The 19,292-nt window shown below is 48.0% G+C and overlaps 1 protein-coding gene across 5 annotated transcripts in view; it reads left to right on the top strand.

The window, feature by feature from the left end:
- The window catches only part of LOC126996134 (uncharacterized), a 230,932-nt gene that overhangs the window by 98,328 nt on the left and 113,312 nt on the right, over positions 1–19,292 (top strand). For all 5 annotated transcript variants that reach the window (XM_050856342.1, XM_050856344.1, XM_050856341.1 and 2 more), the window contains exon 2: positions 1–6,171. This exon is cut by the window's left edge and continues 212 nt beyond it. In XM_050856342.1, the coding sequence (XP_050712299.1) occupies positions 40–6,171 (6,132 nt within the window). In that variant the 5' untranslated portion in view covers positions 1–39. The remainder of the gene's footprint in view (positions 6,172–19,292) is intronic.

The following is a 19,292-nucleotide window of genomic DNA, read 5'->3' as shown; positions in this document are numbered from 1 at the left end:
CCTGGGTCCTGTCCGCCGCAATAAACTGACCCAGAGGAGATGGACGGCCTGAAAGGCGTTAAGTCTGCTGCCCTGGGTGGGTCCGGGGCGGGGCTTGGGGCGGGCGTGGGCGCGGGGCCGGGGTCGTACCTGGCCAGCATGGAGACTCTACTGGGAGACTACATGGAGCGACTAGGGACGCGCCTCAACGTTCTGGAGACGGAGCTACGTTACGCCTGGCGCGCCCTCGACATGCTGTCCCAAGAGTACGTCAAGATGTGGGAGCGGCTGGAGAAGCTGGAAATCCTTTTGTACGAGCAACAGGCCGTTATCGCGCAGCTCCTTGAGTTCTATACTGCCTTTGACCTTCAGGCTCTCCTGGCGGAGAAAGAGGACCCGGCGCTCCCCGTCGACCCCACCGCTGCTGCCGTAGCAGTTGCAGCCGCTGCCGCAGCTGGTACAGCCCCTGCCGCCACCGGTGCTCCGACCGACGACAACGCTGAGAATCGCCTTCCAGACGAAGCGTTTTACCGAAGCCTGAACAATGCACACCGCGACAACCTGTCACAGGTGCCCGAGGCTGCCGACCAGGAACTGGCAAGGATATGGAACTTGGACGACGTTGAGAAGGACACGGACGCTCTCGACCCTAGGAAGAAGGAAAAGGAACGCGAGAAGGAGAACGAAAAGGATGAAGTGTACACGTCGGATGATTACAAAGACTATCGCGGCGAGAGTACGTGCATCAGCGAGCACGACCTGCAGGAACTGAGAAAATTCACCACTCTAGACAAAGTGGCGCTCGGGAAGCTGAAGGAACTAGACGCTCTCAGCGCCAAGCTGCTTAAGGACTCACAGAACCTGCGCGACTTAAGGGAAAGATTAATTTCATCGTCTCCCAAATTGGCCTCACCTACCTCCACCTCCCCCAGACCTCCTCCTAAACCAGAGATCGCGGCCAGCACTTCCGCAGCAGCCGCAGCCACCGCCACCGCCACCGCCACCCTCACCCAACAGGTGGACAACAAAATGGCGGAGTCGGTTGTAGACGTCAAGCTTCGCCAATTGTATCTTGACTCAAACATCGAGGACTGGAATCTTGGCCCGCGGGTGAGCGAGTCCCAGCGCAGCCGCCCCAACTCCCAGCTCTCTACCGACAGCAACGCCACGGACTCTGAGATCATGGCGGCCCTCGGGCTGAAGTCAGTGAGCTCGGCGATGGGCTCTCCCCGCCACAGCACTCATGCCAAAGTGCCCTCACCTCTCACCCTAACGGAGCCCACCGCGGGCGCCGCCAAGGACGCCCTCGGGATGACAGACTTCAGCATGATGGGTCGCAAGACTCCGGACCCTCTTGTGGCGGGTGACAAGCCCCTGGGCACCTCCTCTCCCACCTTCTTCCCGGCCACCAGTGACAAAATGAGGTCCTCCTCGCCCTTCGGAACCTCTAGAACTCGGCAGGATGGCTACATTTGCTCCCCGCGCTCTGGCAGCCCCAAAGATGCCACGCCACGAACCAAGAAGACCTCCCTCACCCCCACCGCCTTGGAGCCCGGATCTGGCGGGAAAAGGCCCTCCACACCCTCCTTCGTGGCCAAGGACCTGGGTCACAGCCCCAGGGCTACACCTCGCCTCATGAGCCCCAAAAGTCCCAAGAGTCCTAAGAGTCCCAAGTCTCCCAGGACGGTCAAGAGTCCCTCACCCATCCGGTACTCCGAGCTGGGCAAGTACGACTCGGGCATCTCCACCTTGAGCAGCAGCATGAGCACTTCCTCGAGCATCGAAAAGAGTCCCACAAGCCCTCGGCCCGTCCGACGAGCGTCGCCCTACAAAACTGACCGAACCGAGCGGCTGGAGGATCTCTACCTGCCGTCCGCTTCCTCAGCCGCCATGCTTATCGCCGCCACAACGACGCCGGCCAGCTTCCCCTCCGCCTCGCTCTCCGTCTCCCTCAACGACCAGTTCCGGCTGGGCACGCTGGCCGGCCAAACGAAGGCGTTCACCGCATCGCCCATCCCGGAGGAGGTGGTGCAGCCCGCCACAACGAGTTCCTTTTTACACATATCAACGTCGAAGCCGGACATTGTAAACACGGCGCTTTCTGCCGAAAAGGCTGACCCGCGACTCGCCTTTATTAGTCCGGGCCTGCCATCTTCCGGCGCGTCAGCCTCCGCCTCCGCCAACATTCCCTCAGGCTATCTTACCCTCAGCCCCCGCAAAGCCGGGACCAAGACTAGGAAAAGCAGCGGGAACTTCGAAGAAGACACCTTTAGCTCTTACAGCATCTATGCCCTCACGGCAGACCCCATCACGCGGGCCAGTGCCAAGACCAAGGAAATGCTCTTTGAGGACGTGTTGATGAGCTCCTCAGCGCCGCCGCCGCCGCCCGCGCCCACCGCGAGTACCTACTCACACTACTATAGCGGCTCACGCTCCAGCGTGGCCTCCTCCTCGCTGCTGACCAACACCTCGCTGTCCGACACTTACGCTTCCAATCTCTCCATTTCACCTGGCCTTGACCGGCCCTACCCGGGGAAGCCCCAGCAGCTGCAGCAGCAGCAGTATCCGCCCTCGCCCTACATCAACGAACCTAAGTACTCAGCCCCGGCCTACCTGAACGCGGCCGGGGAGCTCAAGTTTGTGGGTCAGCACACCCGGAGATTCGACCACTTATCTGATCTTGATTCTGGACGCTCCGAGAACCGCCACAGCTTCGGCGCCGACAGCTCAGATTCTATCTCCTCGTACTCGTCCTCCTCAAGCTTTTATCCCTCATCGGGGCCGGGAAGCAAGGACACCATGAAGTATAAGTACCAACCATCCTACGGCCAACCACCGCCCTACTCAGCTGCCACCACCTCGTCCCACATCGTCAGCAGGTACGTGCCCATGGAGGATGGTGGAAAGGGCACCGCCGGCTACAAGCAGATGTACGGCTATGACCCATCGCAGCCCATGTTGCGTGATCTGCCATACGATTCACCTGACTCCTATATGAACACCTATCCTCCTAAAGACCGGTACCGCCCTGTTTCCAGCGTGGTGGAGTCCCCCCTACTCAAGAGCGAGGATTTGTCGGGCTCCTTGAGGGATATGGAAAACATTCTGTCGTCGGCAGCGGCAACTGAAGGTGTCCCTCAAGGCACCTCGCCGACCCCCCGTTCTCGAAGCCGTTACGACCGCTACCACAGCTCGCGCCGCCACACGCAGGCTGTGCCCTCCTCACACACTGATTATTCACGGTCACAGCAGTGGACTGACGCCAAGACAGAAAGACAAATTCACCTGGAACTCAATCTTAAGGGGTACAGTCCCCAGAATGCACAGGAACACCGGCAGCTAGTGCAAGACTCGCAACCCACCCAGACCTTCTACGATAACAGCCACGTGCTGGTATCCCAGGCCGGCTACATCAGCATCACGCAGGAAACAGTGCCAATCAAGCCATCGGTTCCAGTCCACGAAGAGCGCAAGAAGGTACGGCGTGGCGCCAGCGTCAAGTCCGCTCTAAACAGCATGTCAAAGATGATTCCTAACATCGATCTGATGGGAAAGAGGACTCGCTCTCACAGCCTCCCATCGCGGCCACTCCACGAAGAAGAGCTCAAGCAGAAGGACTACCAGGTGACGACACTAGGGCGAAGGAAGGAAAAGAAACGCAGTTCCCTTATGTCCACCATGTCGGGTTTTCTACAGAAAACGCGACGGCGCGGCAGCAGCCTCTCCCTCAGGTCTCTTTCGGATTCTGAACAGTCAGACATGGATATCAGCCGCCCCATCCCGCACCGAACCATCTGGGATGACGACAGCGACAACAGCAGCCTCCTGTCCGAGACGACCACCGCTGCTGCCGACGGCCTCTTTCCTACCATGAGGCAAACTAAGAAATACAGCTCCACCAGCAGCAGCAAAGAAAACTTGGCCCAGGTGGCCACCGCTACGGCGGGCACACCGGTGGAGTCACCGCCCAAGACGGAGGAACAAATTTCAGACACCACCGAAGATGTTTTGCAGGACGCCGAAAACTTATTTCCAACCATGGGGGAGCTGAAGCGGTCAGACAGCCGAGAGAAGGACGCGGACGCCAAGCAGCCTTCGGGATCCTCCCGAGTGGGAGGAAGACGCGAGTTCGCTGTGTCACGCGCGCTCGGCAAATACCGTCAGAGACACTCCTCCTCGGCCCACTCCGATGACCAGAGCGGCTCCGAGGAAGCGACGCGCGCCAGCAGTAGCGGCTCTGACAGTGGCTCTCGTCCTCCCAGTAACCACCAAATGCTGAGTCCACTGCCCCCAGGCGAGCTTCCGCCGCAGATCTCAGACCGGCCTCCGGTGGGTCCAGGAGCCCCGCCGTCTGACATTACAGTACCAGAGCCGTTCCCCACAGACGGTCTGGCCACCAATGAATTAAAGCAGGTCAACAACAACATCAGTGACCTGACGCGCGATACAACCCTGGAGCAGCAGCCAACCGGCGACCAACCCGCCCACCAGCTGCTCCAAGACGTGAACATTCCACCGAACGTAAATTTTCCCATGAGCGGCCAGGAGACCCTTCCCGCTGGTGGTACTTGTCCCCCAGCACCGACCTATAACGCCCCACACCTCCCTCGTGACGCCCCACCCTTTCCTGGCCAGGCTCAGCAACCCTTCTCCCAGATTCCCCCAGAACCCACCCTCACCACCTCCAACACTGCCTTCAACTACTTCGATCCCAACTTCCCCATCATCTCTGGCTTCCTTCAGTCAAAAAACGGGGAAGCGCCCGCCCCTAGCTTCAGCAAGATCGGGGCGGCGGGGGCGTCCCCGGAGCTGGGTTCAACCCCCGCCGCCGCCGCCGCCGCTCTCCTGCAGCAGCCACTTGTTAACAAGAACATTGACATCAGCGTGTCAGGCGAGGCGGGCGACAGCGACACGTCTGTGAGCGAGTCTCTCGGTCTCGAAGGGACGCCATCTCGCGGCCGAGAACACACCCGCCGCTCACCGCCCGAGGCTAGCAAGGACTACCGCCTCGTCCTGCCGGGCACGAGGCCACACTCAGAGGAGGATGACAACCGCTCCGTGCGAAGCTTCCGCATGTCCCGTGGCTCCTCCCGGAGGCAGAGCACCGAGGACTCTATTGACTCTGACGACGAGTGGTACCGATACGAGCTGCGGAAACTGGAGCTGATGGAGGCTGACCAGTGGCGGGAGCCCGAGCTGGAGGAGTGTTACCCCGTCACCCCAGACGACCGCGTCCGCCGCTTCATGAACGTCGTACTGTGCGAACTGCAGGGCAAAGTCTCCGAGGCAAGTGAGCACGTGCCGGGCTCTGAGCCGGCTCCCGCCTTCTCCGCAGCTGTTGCTCCCTCCGTCGGAGCGGCGCCTCCCACAGAAGCAGCAGCAGCAGCAGCAGCAGCGGCTTTCCCCAGCGCCGCCGCCAAAGGCTCTGAAGATATCGGCGTCACTGTATATCAAGGCGATGAACGTCGGGACTCCCAGCAAGACGCCGCTGCCAAGGCTCGACGGACGCCACCGGTCATGCGGCCACGCATTGACTCTGACGACGGTTCTTCCGGAGAGACTTCAGGACCAGACTCACCTGGGGAGGACCTGGACGAAGACGAGGACGATGACTTGGGTGCAGTAGCGAAGGAAACATCACCCGTCGAGGAGCCGCAAGCTCCTCAGAAACCTCGCCGGTCCTTGCCCGTGCCCCCGGTAGATTTGCCTCAGGCCATTGTGGCGGAGGCGCCGCAGCAAGTCTTCGTCGCCCCAGAAGTGTCTCCCTGCGGCCAGAAGTCTCCAAGGGAACCCCTGCGCCTCACAGATGATCTCGCGCGCGACTCCGACTTGGGTCCGGTCGGTGACACGCTGTCCGAGGTGCCCATCGAACCCTTCGAGGTGCGGCAGGAGCTACCGCCCGAGCCCCCGCCCGAGGTGCCCAAGCCCGTCCCGGAGATATTACACGCTCCTAAAGCCCTGAGCCCTGTGCCCGAGGACGAGCCCGTCCCGGAAAAGGATGCGGAGGGGGAGGAAAACAAAGCTAAGGAAGCGGGAGGGGAGGGGGGAGCCACCGCCGAGGGTGGAGCCCAGGCCACAGTGGGGAAGGTCAAGCCTCCACTGCGGGGAGCAGGCAGCAAGTGGAAACTGGTCAAAGCACTCAAAGAGAAGAAGGAAGAGCAGAAGGCGGAGAAGACGGCCGAAGATTCCGAGGTGAGTGTGTGTGTGTGTGTGTGTGTGTGTGTGTGTGTGTGTGTGTGTATCTGTGCGCGCTCGTGTGTGTGTGTGTGTGTGTGTGTGTGTTGGAGAGAGTACCCGCCACTAACGTACTACAAGGGACAAAAGGTAGTATTGATCCTGCTACGACCACCACCACCACCACCACGACAGGTGACCCCCTTACCTGTGTCCCCTCTACCTTCACTCCTTCCTTCCGTCTCTCTCTCTCTCTCTCTCTCTCTCTCTCTCTCTCTCTCTCTCTCTCTCTCTCTCTCTCTCTCTCTCTCTCTAAGGCCGACATACCAAGAAAATATGTTGCCACGTCTTGCTTCCTTTCCTGCGCTTTTCCTCCCTCCCTTCACCTTCCTCTTTCTTTGCCTCGCTCCAGGTATAAATCCAGAATAAGTAAAGAATTTATCACCTGCATGCTTACCGCACCTCGCCCTGTATTTTGTGTATGACTAATGCCTCGGGAATGTGTACACTAACAACACTGGTGGCCGCCTGCAAACTCTGGTGTGTGGATGTGTTTTCTCGATGTATATTTTATGTACATACGTGTTTGCCTCAAGTGCATGTGTAAGAGCTTAGTGTTTCTGTGTGTGTGTGTGTGTGTGTGTGTGTGTGTGTGTGTGTGTGTGTGTGTGTTACTTTATTTTTATTTAATTTTTACTTTGAGAGCTACATTTTTAATAATAATTGGTCTTACTTCTTCATGTTAATATTACGTTACTTGTCTAGATATGTAACTGGATTTGTGATCAATTAGTACGTGTGTGTGTGTGTGTGTGTGTGTGTGTGTGTGTGTGTGTGTGTGTGTGTGTGTGTGTGTGTGTTACCTGTTCAAAACCCCAGGTACACACGCAATCAAGACACGAACACAGGTACACCTTTATGAGTCAGAGGCGTGTCTTGCCGTCTGGCCGGGAAACACCTGTTCATGGCTGACTCACCTAGGATGGTCAGCCAAGAAAGTGACTCCTACCTTGGATTGTAAAGTAATGAGAAAACGATACAAACCCAATCACAGTTCCCAGCGTCGATTCCCTTCTAGTCACCGCTTACTTTCTGTTGCATATCACTCAGAGTGGAGCCGATATTGCTTTGCTTGGGGGTAACGGTGTGTCTGAACGCGCCTCGCTTGTTCCTGGTTACCTGCGTGTATCGCCCTCACTTCTCACGCTCCCTTTGTACTTCCAACGCCTGAGGTTCTTTTTTTGTCGCTAATGGAAGAAGCCCCGATATTGTAAATGTAAAGGTATATTGTGAGGAGTGTGTGGAAAAAGATATTAAGGAGTGAATTATGAGGAGAAAAAGTGTGTTTAGTATTAATCCATAATCAGTGAGGCGGTCAGGAGTTTCAGTAATCAAGAAGTAACTTAGATACCAAAGTTACATTGCAGCCACACCTCGAGTTTTGAAAGTTTAAGGTAACCGACACTTTTTGGAGGAAATGACTTTTTAATATTACAAAGGCAACCGAGACTGCTACACCTTAACTCTTCAAAGCATCAGTGTAATGCGTTCACCGATAGTCATAATCACACTCCTTCGCCAGCCATGTTCGTCCACGGCTCACTAAGCAGCCGCTAATGCTTGTTGCAAAAATGTTGTTTCGTCGACCCAAACACTTAAATCTGCCTTGCCTTTTGTTTCTTCACGTCCAGCTCCCGTCCCTTCACACCTTCGACCGCCACACTCGTTCAGCACTCATAAAATACATATTAACCTGACGTATTTGCATGGTGAAGCGACACATTTGCATAGAGAACGCTCGTGCGGGTGAGCCATTTGCATATTGAGTATTTGCCTTTTCCTCGCCTTTATTTCCCATCGTCGCTGTGTTCCCCCGACACGGGTCATGGCGCGATGGAAGATAAATATAAATAGCTCGCAATTACGGCCAACACGACCATCGCCTTTGTCCGCGAGATCTTTGTGGCATTCCAAGGTGCATTTTTACGACGGAACTAATTTGTGAGCGCGGGTGTAGCTATTCAGTGTGTGCGTTCGGTTAATTAAGCTACAGGTATTGTGATGCGGCGAGGGATTACCTGTGTGTGTGTGTGTGTGTGTGTGTGTGTGTGTGTGTGTGTGTGTGTGTGTGTGTATGTGTTTGTGCGTGTGCTCATGTAATCGGACGTTGGATCTGCCTAGGAATCTCAGATGTGTAATGGACCACTCGTGCATGTAATTGAAGCCCAAATCTGTGTGTGTGTGTGTGTGTGTGTAGGGGGAGATATATGTACGAGAGAGAGAGAGAGAGAGAGAGAGAGAGAGAGAGAGTCACAGGTGTTGAGTTACGGCCAAGGATGGTATTGATGTGTCCTGCATATAACGAGGTGACGCAGGTGTGTGGTGGGTGCTCAGGTGTGTAAATTAAGCATCAGGTGTGTGAAGGAAGTGACAGTGTGAATGGTAGGTCAGGTGTATCTGCCTTGTTCCATGTGTATAAAGGAGCTTCAGATGTGTAAATCCGGGTGTCATATGTGTAAATGAGTGCGTCAGATGTGTAAATGAGGATGTGAATCGTATAAATGAGTATGTCAGATGTGTGTGTTTGGTGTGTAAATGAGGGCGTCAAATGTGGAAATGTGTGTGTGTCAGGTGTGTAAATGAGGGTGTGAGTCGTGAAAATGAGGGCTTCAAATGTGTAAATAAGTGCCAGGTGTGTACGTAGAATGCAAGATGTGTATAAAAAGTTGACATATGTAAATGAGGGTGTGAGATATGCAAACTTACGTGTAAATGAGTGACATGTGCAAAATAGGGTGTCAGGTGTGTAAATGAGGGTGACAAATGTGCAAAATAGGGTGTCAGATGTGTAAATGAGGGTGACAGATGTGCAAAATTGGGTGTCAGGTGTGTAAATGAGGGTGACATGTGCAAAATAGGGTGTCAGATGTGTAAATGAGAGTGACATGTGCAAAATAGGGTGTCAGATGTGTAAATGAGGGTGACATGTGCAAAATAGGGTGTCAGATGTGTAAATGAGGTGCTATATGTAAATGAAGAGGGTGTGTAAACAATCTACTTCGCGTGGATACAGAATCGCTTCTATGTAAAAGTGGGTGTCAGTTATGTAACGTTAGGTATGAATAAACGGAAATATGTGAGTAAATGGAAAGGTCGGTTGTGAAATTATAATGCGTGTCACAGTTGTAAATGGAGTTTCCGTGTTGAAAACCATGCCAGGATAGTCTGTAGTCGTGAGGGAGAGGCAGGCTTGTGGCCACGTGTGTTTTTTACCGTCGTTGTTGATTAAAGAAGCTTTTTTACATGCGTGTACATGTGGAGAGAGAGAGAGAGAGAGAGAGAGAGAGAGATTCAGTAGCTTGGTGTAGTAGAAAAGTAAGATGGCATGTTACCACTAAATCCAACTTTTGCATGACAACGAACTGGCAGGGAAAAAAGTCGTAGATCCCCGGAAGGCAGGCAAAGGTGAGTGACGCTGTTCTTGATACTGTTGTTGTTGTTATTATTACCATTATTATTATTATTATTATTATTATTATTATTATTATTATTATTATTATTATTATTATTATTATTATTTATATTACCTCCATTACCATTACTACCAATAGTTTTGATTTGCTTATTCAGTAACAAAAAAAGCAAATTATTACATTCGAAAAGCCTCTAAAAACGTTAAGGTGAAAAGCTGTGTGTGTGTGTGTGTGTGTGTGTGTGTGTGTGTGTGTGTGTGTGTGTGTGTGTGTGTGTGTGTGTGTTTATTGATACGAAAGGCTGATAGGAACAACAAATATTATGAACCATAGAGTTATCATTGCCCGCACGTCACTAATCCAGCGAGTCATGGCAACCTTCCGCCCCGCCCAGCGTTGCCATATGGCGGGATGTATTTTTTTCCTCTGAGCCTTGAATTCATACGAGGACAGGTCTGGAACTGGGAGTAAACACGTATATTTGTCCTACTTTCCGTGTGTGTGTGTGTGTTTGTGTGTGTGTGTGTGTGTGTGTGTGTGTGTAAGGTCACTGAGGTGTGTGTGTCGGTCTATATAGAGAGCGTGTTAGTACCCAACCGCAACCTGCCGACATCTTACGTAAACTTTGCTTCCGCCCGTGTTTGAACTGAGTAGGCAAGCATTCTGGTCTTTGCTCTCTCTCTCTCTCTCTCTCTCTCTCTCTCTCTCTCTCTCTCTCTCTCTCTCTCTCTCTCTCTCTCTCTCTCTCTCTCTCTCTCCACGCAGGTGTGATGTGTCAGGTCGATAATTATACGGAAGTTTACCTGCTCATCCATTTTGTTCACGTTGGTAAAGAGAGAGAGAGAGAGAGAGAGAGAGAGAGGAGTATAAAATTAGACTTGTACCTAAATCAATAAAATAAAATTGTATATAAAATTTGCAGCGATATTAAAAGAAGCATCATCAAAAGAGTTATGCATAAGGAAATGATAATACTAGACAAGCGTAAAATGTCTGAGAAATAATAAAAGAAAGGTAAGATTCGCATTATTTCTGACGCAATAAAATGTATTAAATGTAGCGCAGCGAGAAAATGCGTAGCAGATGCTTCCCTTGTAATGTCTAATGTTTCTCTCTCTCTCTCTCTCTCTCTCTCTCTCTCTCTCTCTCTCTCTCTCTCTCTCTCTCTCTCTCTCTCTCTCTCTCTCTCTCTCTCTCTCTCTCTCTCTCTCTCTCTCTCTCTCTCTCTCTCCCCCTCACGTTGCTCTTAATGCCTCGCTGACTCCATTTTCTCCGCCAATGTGGCAAAACAACAACAAAACTCTCATTTCCATATTTATATCGCCATCACACACACACACACACACACACACACACACAGACACACACACACACACACACACACACACACACACACACACACACACACACACACACACACACACACACACACACACACACACACACACACACACACACACACACACACACACACACACACACACACACACACACACACACACACACTCCCCAACTTTCGAAAACAATGATTCTCTCTCATTCTCTCTCGGCAATAGATTACATTCCTTCATAGCAACCCTTTCTTCTCACTTTGGAACCCTCTTAACTTTCGACTTCCTTTAGAAAGTTAAAACTTATTGTCTGTTCTGAAAACATACTTATAAAAATAATCCTTTATATATTTTCACCTCTCTAAAATGCACTTCTTTCCTACACTTTGAAATTATGATCTGTGAAAATACTTAATTCTTCACTATTAGACATAAACGAACACTCCAATTGATTACGTTTTGTGGCCATTCCAGGAAATACTTGTTAAAACAATGTGAAAGAGTTTTGAGTAATTACAACTCCAATACTCGTGACATCATCCAGAGTAATCCATCATGCTGGACTTGGCTTGCCGCGTTATATTTTATGCATGAACAGATAATAAAAAATGGAAACTGTTTTGTGTCCTGACCTCGTAATGTTATGTTTTGTGATGGTGAAACTTCTGGTTTAATACAAAATATTATACATATATACACAGGAATTTAAGGAGACTACAAGCGGCCAGACGCCCTTACAAGTAGTCGTATTAAGTATATCAAAAGTCATGACCTTCGCTCCCTAATCCCTTTGTTGTTTGTCACAAGACCAAGTTGTATTTTTATTCCTGAAATGATTAAACTTCAGATACCTGAGATAAGCATATACAATGTTAAAGAAACGTATTAATATATAAACTCAGATAATACTCGGTACATATATTTTTTCTAATCTCATAATACCCTCGAAGCAGCTTTATTATTGTTTTTCTTTAAAGGAAATGCATGTAATGTGCTTATGTTTTTTTTTCTTGAAAGTAAAATAAACATAACTTAATAATTGATGGAGGCGAGCGATGCACATCAAATTCTACAAGATTACACAAGATACATAAATGATATATATAATAGTATGTTGATTATTCTTGTAAAATAAATAAATAAATGAAACGAGTCCACCGATACACATGAACTTTAGTCAGATTACACAAGCTTGAAGAAAACAAAAACAATACTACGACGAGCGTGTACGCAAATAGAGAGAAAAGGTGTGGAAATGAACAAAATCTCGACTTATCTCTTCGCATGACAGTCCGGGCGAGGCGGAGCAAAGAGAGTCAGTGTGGCGGAAACCCTAGTCACGGAGGGCATGGCGTCCACACCTGGAACACCTTAATTGGCGGCCATTTTTTTTTTTTTTTTTTTTTTTTTACAAAGGAGACAACTCAAGGGCACAAAAAAGGAAACAGTAATAAAAAAAGCCCGCTACTCGCTGCTCCTAAAACACACCTGTACCCATTTACCTGTCTGGGCTGGTCCATACCTCACTCACTTGTATCTCACCTCCATATACATAACCTCGATCTATGTATAACTTTTTTTTTTAGAGATGGTATAGTCTGGTGTTTGACGTTTGTGAGGATTGTTTTTTATTATTCTCTCTCTCTCTCTCTCTCTCTCTCTCTCTCTCTCTCTCTCTCTCTCTCTCTCTCTCTCTCTCTCTCTCTCTCTCTCTTTTCCCACGCCATTCTTGTTCCAATTTCCCCTCCCTTTCATACAACCAACCACACACACACACACACACACACACACACACACACACACACACACACACACACACACACACACACACACACACACACACACACACACACACACACACACACACACACGTACACACACGGACCCAATGTCACTTTTTTTGTCTTTTTTACACACACACACACACACACACACACACACACACACACACACACACACACACACACACACACACGGTTTTTCGCTCCCGGTACCCTTTGGAAAATGACGCAATATCCATTATTTTCGCAATATTCATTCTGTTCACAATTTTCTGTCTCGTAAAAAGTAGAGAGGGAAAAATATTGCTTGATTGCTCTTCCGTACAAGCTTGTTCTTTGTTTTTGTGTTTTTGTTCTTGTTTTCCCTGTATTTATGAGTGTGTGTGTGTGTGTGTGTGTGTGTGTGTGTGTGTGTGTGTGTGTGTGTGTGTGTGTGTGTGTGTGTCATATTTTCAGTCCTTTCTTCTTCCCCTTCCTCTTTTTCTCCTAACCTCTCATCATTCCTCCTCTCATCTCGCTCCCTTCTTCCTCCTCTTCCTTTGCGTCTGCACTCTTCACCCACCTCTTCCTCCTCTTTCATTTTGGTTCTCATGTTTCTTTTTTTTTCCTCTTCCTCTTTCTCCTCCTCTTCCAGCTTTTCCTTCTTCTCTTCCTCTCCATTTCGCTCCCCTCTTCCTCCTCTTCCTTTTCGCCTGCACTCCTTACCCTTCTCTTCCTCCTCTTTCATTTTGATTTTTCATGTTTCTTTTTTTCTTTCTTTTCCTCTTTCTCCTCCTATTCCAGCTCTTTCTTCTCCTCTTCCTCTCTGTCTTCCTCTTCTTCCTCCTCCTCATCTTGTTTACCTTCCTTTTTCTCTTTTTTCGACTTTTATCCATTCTAATGCAGTGCCCTTTTGACTTTGCTCCCCCTCCCACCCGCTTCCTCCCTCCCTCCCTCCCTCTTTCCCTCCCTCCCTCTTCCTTTCTTCCATTTCCTCCATTTCCGGTTCCCTTCACTTGTTTTTCCTCCCTTTCATTTTCTTCTTACTCCCACACTCTCTCTCTCTCTCTCTCTCTCTCTCTCTCTCTCTCTCTCTCTCTCTCTCTCTCTCTCTCTCTCTCTCTCTCTCTCTCTCTCTCTCTCTCTCTCTCTCTCTCTCTCTCTCTCTCTCTCTCTCTCTCTCTCTCTCTCTCTCTCTCTGGAAAACATGTGAATAAGTTGAATTTCGGCAATATAAATGCTAAAGAGGCGAGAGTGAGCGAGTTAGCAGAAAAAAAAAGTAAAAATGCATTAAACTGAAACAACACCAAAAACTATTCATCAAAACGTGAAATTAAAGTGACTGTTTTTCATTATTGTTTGCCGTTATCATTATTATTATTATTATTATTATTATTATTATTATTATTATTATTATTATTATTATTATTATTATTATTATTATTATTATTATTATTATTATTATTATTATTATTTTTACTACTACTACTACTACTACTACTACTACTACTACTACTACTACTTCTACTACTATTAGGGGTAGTTGTTTTAGTAATTATTGTAGTAGTGTTGGTGGTAGTGTTTCTTTAATAGTAGTAGTAGTGGTAGTAGTAGTAGTAGTAGTATTGGTAGTAGTAGTAGTAGTAGTAACAGTAGCTTCAGTATTATCAATGACTTTTCCTATGATTTTCTTTTTATCTCTCCTCTACAGATGGAAAATTCGAAGTCATTAACGTCAATGATTGTAATTAATAGAATAAATTTGATAATAACCGCTCAAAAATTGTCGAAACTAATTAATATTTGTGTATGATTAATTAATTTACAGTTAATTAACTTTTTATTTTTTGCTCTAGCTGCACACGTGATATTAATAATTATTTTTTCTCTTTACAGGTAAGTTGTCCCTCACGTGCACCCTCGCTCCCCCTTCTCACCTGAACGGTCGTGCGGTAAGGTAGGCCCTCGTCCCCTTCCCTCTCTCTATCTCCCCACCTCCCCTCTCCCTCCCTTTCTCTTCCCCCTTCCCTCCCTAGATTCCTTTTATATAACTCCACTCGCCCATCCGTCCATCTGCCCTTTCCGTTCTCCCTGCGTCTCCCCTCCTTAATTCCCTCCCATTCTCCCTCCTTCCTTCTTCTCTCTTCCCTCTTCCCCTCTCTCCCATCATCCCTCTCCTTCCTTCACTCTTCCTTTTATTTCCCTCCAGTCATCCATTTTTCTCTGCCTTTCTGATGATATTTCCAACCATATGTACTTTTTCCCTCTTCCCACTCTCTCTTTCCTCTCTCCCTTTTCTTCCCTTCCTTCCTTTTTCTTTCTTTCTGTACATCTGTCCTTTCCATTCTCCTTCTCTCTTTTTCCTTTTCCCATCCTCTCTCCCTCTTCCCTCTCTTTTTTCTCCCCTCTTCCATTAATTTCTTTTTATTTCCTTTTTGCAGTTCATATCTTCCTCCTTTCCTTCCCTCTCTCCCCCTCGATCCGTCCCTTCTCTTATATCCCTTCATTCGTCCATTTCGCCTTTTCTTCCTCCCCGTTTTCCATCTCTCTGCCCTTTCCGCTCTCCTTCCTTCCCCTGCCGTCCCTCTTTCTTTTTTTTCTCCATCTGTCCATCTCCCTTTTCCTCTCCCGCCCTCATTCATCCCTTCCTTCTTTCATTTTGTCTGCATGCCATTTTAATTCTTCACTTATGCCTTCCTTCCTCCCTCTCTTTTCATCTCCCTTCCCCTATTCTATCCCTCATTTCCATTCGTTTGACCTTTATAGTCTCTCTCTCTCTCTCTCTCTCTCTCTCTCTCTCTCTCTCTCTCTCTCTCTCTCTCTCTCTCTCTCTCTCTCTCTCTCTCTCTCTCTCTCTCTCTCTCTCTCTCTCTCTCTCTCTCCTTCACCTCTCTCCCTCCCTCCCTTCTTCCCTCCTCTCCTTCCCTCCCATTTCCATTCTTTGTCTTCCTTCATCCTTCCTTCCTTCCTCCCTCCTTGTTTTCCTTCCCTTCCTCTCCTTCCCTCCCTTCCCTGTATCCTTCTTTCACCTTTCTCTATCCCTTCCTCTCCTTCCCTCCCACTCCGACCCTCCCTTTCCTTCATCCATTTTCCGTCTCTCTCCATCCCTTCCCCTCCATCCCTCCCTTCCCTCCCACTCTTGCTTTCCTTCCCTTCCTCTCCTTCCCTTCCCTCCATCCTTCCTTCACCTCCCTCCATCCCTTCCTCTCCTTCCCTCCCACTCCGACCCTCCCTCTCCTTCATTCATTTTCCATCTCTCTCCATCCCTTCCCCTCCTTCCTTCCCACATCTTCCCTCCAGTCTCCGCTACCCATCCCTCGTTCTTTATTCCATGCTCATTTCTAAGGCATTGCGGCGGTCAAAGGTAAGAGGAAAATGTATAGAATTAAGAGTAGTAGGGAGGAAAAAAAACATGACTCACAACGTATCCGAGCAACGTTTTTTTCCCTCCCGTAATTTTTGTGTCCGATGGTTATGCGTGTGATTTAAAGCCCGTATGGAAACTCTGTAAATAATTGTGCCGGTGTGGATATCAAATATGTTTGTAGAATTTATTAAAAAGCTCGGACATATATGGGTGTGTGACGGGGGTGGGGTGGGGATGATGTATGTGTGTGTGTGTGTGTGTGTGTGTGTGTGTTGGTTTGTGTGCGTGTGGGTGTGGTGTTGGATAAGGATGGAGTTATTGTGATGGTGTGGAAATCAAATATGTTTCTTTATTATATTAAAAAATCATGTGGGTATATGTGTGTGTGTGTGTGTGTGTGTGTGTGTGTGTGTGTGTGTGTGTGTGTGTAGAGGGGGAGGAAATATACCGATAGAGCAAGAGTTAGTACAATCTGTGTAGAAGAAAACAAAAACAAAGGGGAAACAGAAAGAAGAAAAGGAAGAAAAGCAGAACGGACAGATGAACGGGAAGAATGTAGATAAAATGAAGGATAGAAGGGAGATTGAGACACTGTTATATATGGGAAAGTAGAAGAAGGATGGAGATATAAATGGAGAGAAGATAATGGAAAGGGAAGGAAGAGACGGTTGAGGAAGACATGTTTAGTAAAAAATAATAATATAAAGTGCGATAACCCAAACGAAATTACTCTAAAACGGCTAACCTAAATTCATAAGCAAATAAAAGAGTGAATATAGGTAATTAGTATAAGCGTAAAGGTGTATTGCAATTAACGTAATGCTTGACAGGTAAGAATGTACGGGCGTTGTTTGACGTCAGCGAATTTACTTTGAGAAAATAGACCAGTAAGGATTTTGTCATTTTGCTCTGTAAATACCAACGTGACCCATGTGTGTGTGTGTGTGTGTGTGTGTGTGTGTGTGTGTGTGTGTGTGTGTGTGTCTGTGTGGTTTGTTTGATGTCAAGAAGGCCTCAGGGATATTGTGTGTGTGTGTCTCTGTGTGTGTGTGTGTGTGTGTGTGTGTGTGTGTGTGTGTGTGTGTGTGTGTGTGTGTTTGCATTATGGATGATGCTGTGTGGAAGCTTAGAGAGAGAGAGAGAGAGAGAGAGAGAATAAAGTCAAAGGAAAATCTTCTCCTTGTGCCTCTTGAAGATGACTCACGAATCCTCTTTTTCCTCTCACACCAAACAGACTTTACGTAACCTCCCTCCTCTTCCTCCTCTTGCTTCCTCTTTCCTTTTCTTCCTCTCCTATTTCCTTTTTCTCTTTCCTTCTCTTACCTTTTATTTTCCCTTACCTATTTCCTCCTCTTTCCTCTTTCCTTCTCCTTTACTATTTCCTCCTCTTTCCTTCTCCTTTACTATTTCCTCCTCTTTCCTCTTTCCTTCTCCTTTACTATTTCCTCCTCTTTCCTCTTTCCTTCTCCTTTACTATTTCCTCCTCTTTCCTTCTCCTTTACTATTTCCTCCTCTTTCCTCTTTCCTTCTCCTTTACTATTTCCTCCTCTTTCCTCTTTCCTTCTCCTTTACTATTTCCTCCTCTTTCCTCTTTCCTTCTCCCTTACTATTTCCTCCTCTTTCCTCTTTCCTTCTCCTTTACTATTTCCTCCTCTTTCCTTCTCCTTTACTATTTCCTCCTCTTTCCTCTTTCCTTCTCCTTTACTATTTCCTCCTCTTTCCTCTTTCCTTCTCCTTACTATTTCCTCCTCTTTCCTTTCCTTCTCCTTACTATTTCCTCCTCTTTCCTCTTTCCTTCTCCTCTTTCCTCCTCTTTCCTCTTTCCTTCTCCTTTACTATTTCCTCCTCTTTCCTCTTCCTTCTCCCTTACTATTTCCTCCTCTTTCCTCTTTCCTTCTCCTTTACTATTTCCTCCTCTTTCCTCTTCCTTCTCCCTTACTATTTCCTCCTCTTTCCTCTTTCCTTCTCCTTTACTATTTCCTCCTCTTTCCTCTTTCCTTCTCCTTTACTATTTCCTCCTCTTTCCTCTTCCTTCTCCCTTACTAATTCCTCCTCTTTCCTCTTTCCTTACTATTTCCTCCTCTTTCCTCTTTCCTTATCCTTTACTATTTCCTCCTCTTTCCTCTTTCCTTCTCCTTTACTATTTCCTCCTCTTTCCTCTTTCCTTCTCCTTTACTATTTCTTCCTCTTTCCTCTTTCCTTCTCCTTTACTATTTCCTCCTCTTTCCTCTTCCTTCTCCCTTACTATTTCCTCCTCTTTCCTCTTTCCTTCTCCCTTACTATTTCCTCCTCTTTCCTCTTTCCTTATCCTTTACTATTTCCTCCTCTTTCCTCTTTCCTTATCCTTTACTATTTCCTCCTCTTTCCTCTTCCTTCTCCCTTACTATTTCCTCCTCTTTCCTCTTTCCTTCTCCCTTACTATTTCCTCCTCTTTCCTCTTCCTTCTCCCTTACTATTTCCTCCTCTTTCCTCTTTCCTTCTCCCTTACTATTTCCTCCTCTTTCCTCTTTCCTTATCCTTTACTATTTCCTCCTCTTTCCTCTTTCCTTCTCCTTTACTATTTCCTCCTCTTTCCTCTTCCTTCTCCCTTACTATTTCCTCCTCTTTCCTCTTTCCTTCTCCTTTACTATTTCCTCCTCTTTCCTCTTTCCTTCTCCTTTACTATTACCTCCTCTTTCCTCTTCCTTCTCCCTTACTATTTCCTCCTCTTTCCTCTTTCCTTCTCCCTTACTATTTCCTCCTCTTTCCTCTTTCCTTCTCCCTTACTATTTCCTCCTCTTTCCTCTTCCTTCTCCTCTACTATTTCCTCCTCTTTCCTCTTTCCTTATCCTTTACTATTTCCTCCTCTTTCCTCTTCCTTCTCCTCTACTATTTCCTCCTCTTTCCTCTTTCCTTCTCCCTTACTATTTCCTCCTCTTTCCTCTTTCCTTCTCCTTTACTATTTCCTCTTTCCTCTTCCTTCTTCTCTACTATTTCCTCCTCTTTCCTCTTTCCTTCTCCCTTACTAGTTCCTGCTCTTTCCTCTTTCCTTCTCCTTTACTATTTCCTCCACTTTCCTCTTTCCTTCTCCTCACTTTTCCCTCCTCTCTCCTTTTACCCTTTCACTTATCTCTCCTTTTGTTTCTTCTTTCCTAAACTGAAGGAAGGAGGAAAGAAAAGAATGAACGAAAGGAAATTGGGGGAGAAGAGAGGAAAGGGAGGAGTGAAG

The sequence above is a fragment of the Eriocheir sinensis genome, chromosome 9 (assembly GCF_024679095.1).
Source record: "Eriocheir sinensis breed Jianghai 21 chromosome 9, ASM2467909v1, whole genome shotgun sequence".
Taxonomy (NCBI): Eukaryota; Metazoa; Arthropoda; class Malacostraca; order Decapoda; family Varunidae; genus Eriocheir; species Eriocheir sinensis.
The sequence above is the reverse complement of the archived record's forward strand: the minus strand, read 5'-3'. Positions and strand labels throughout refer to the sequence as shown.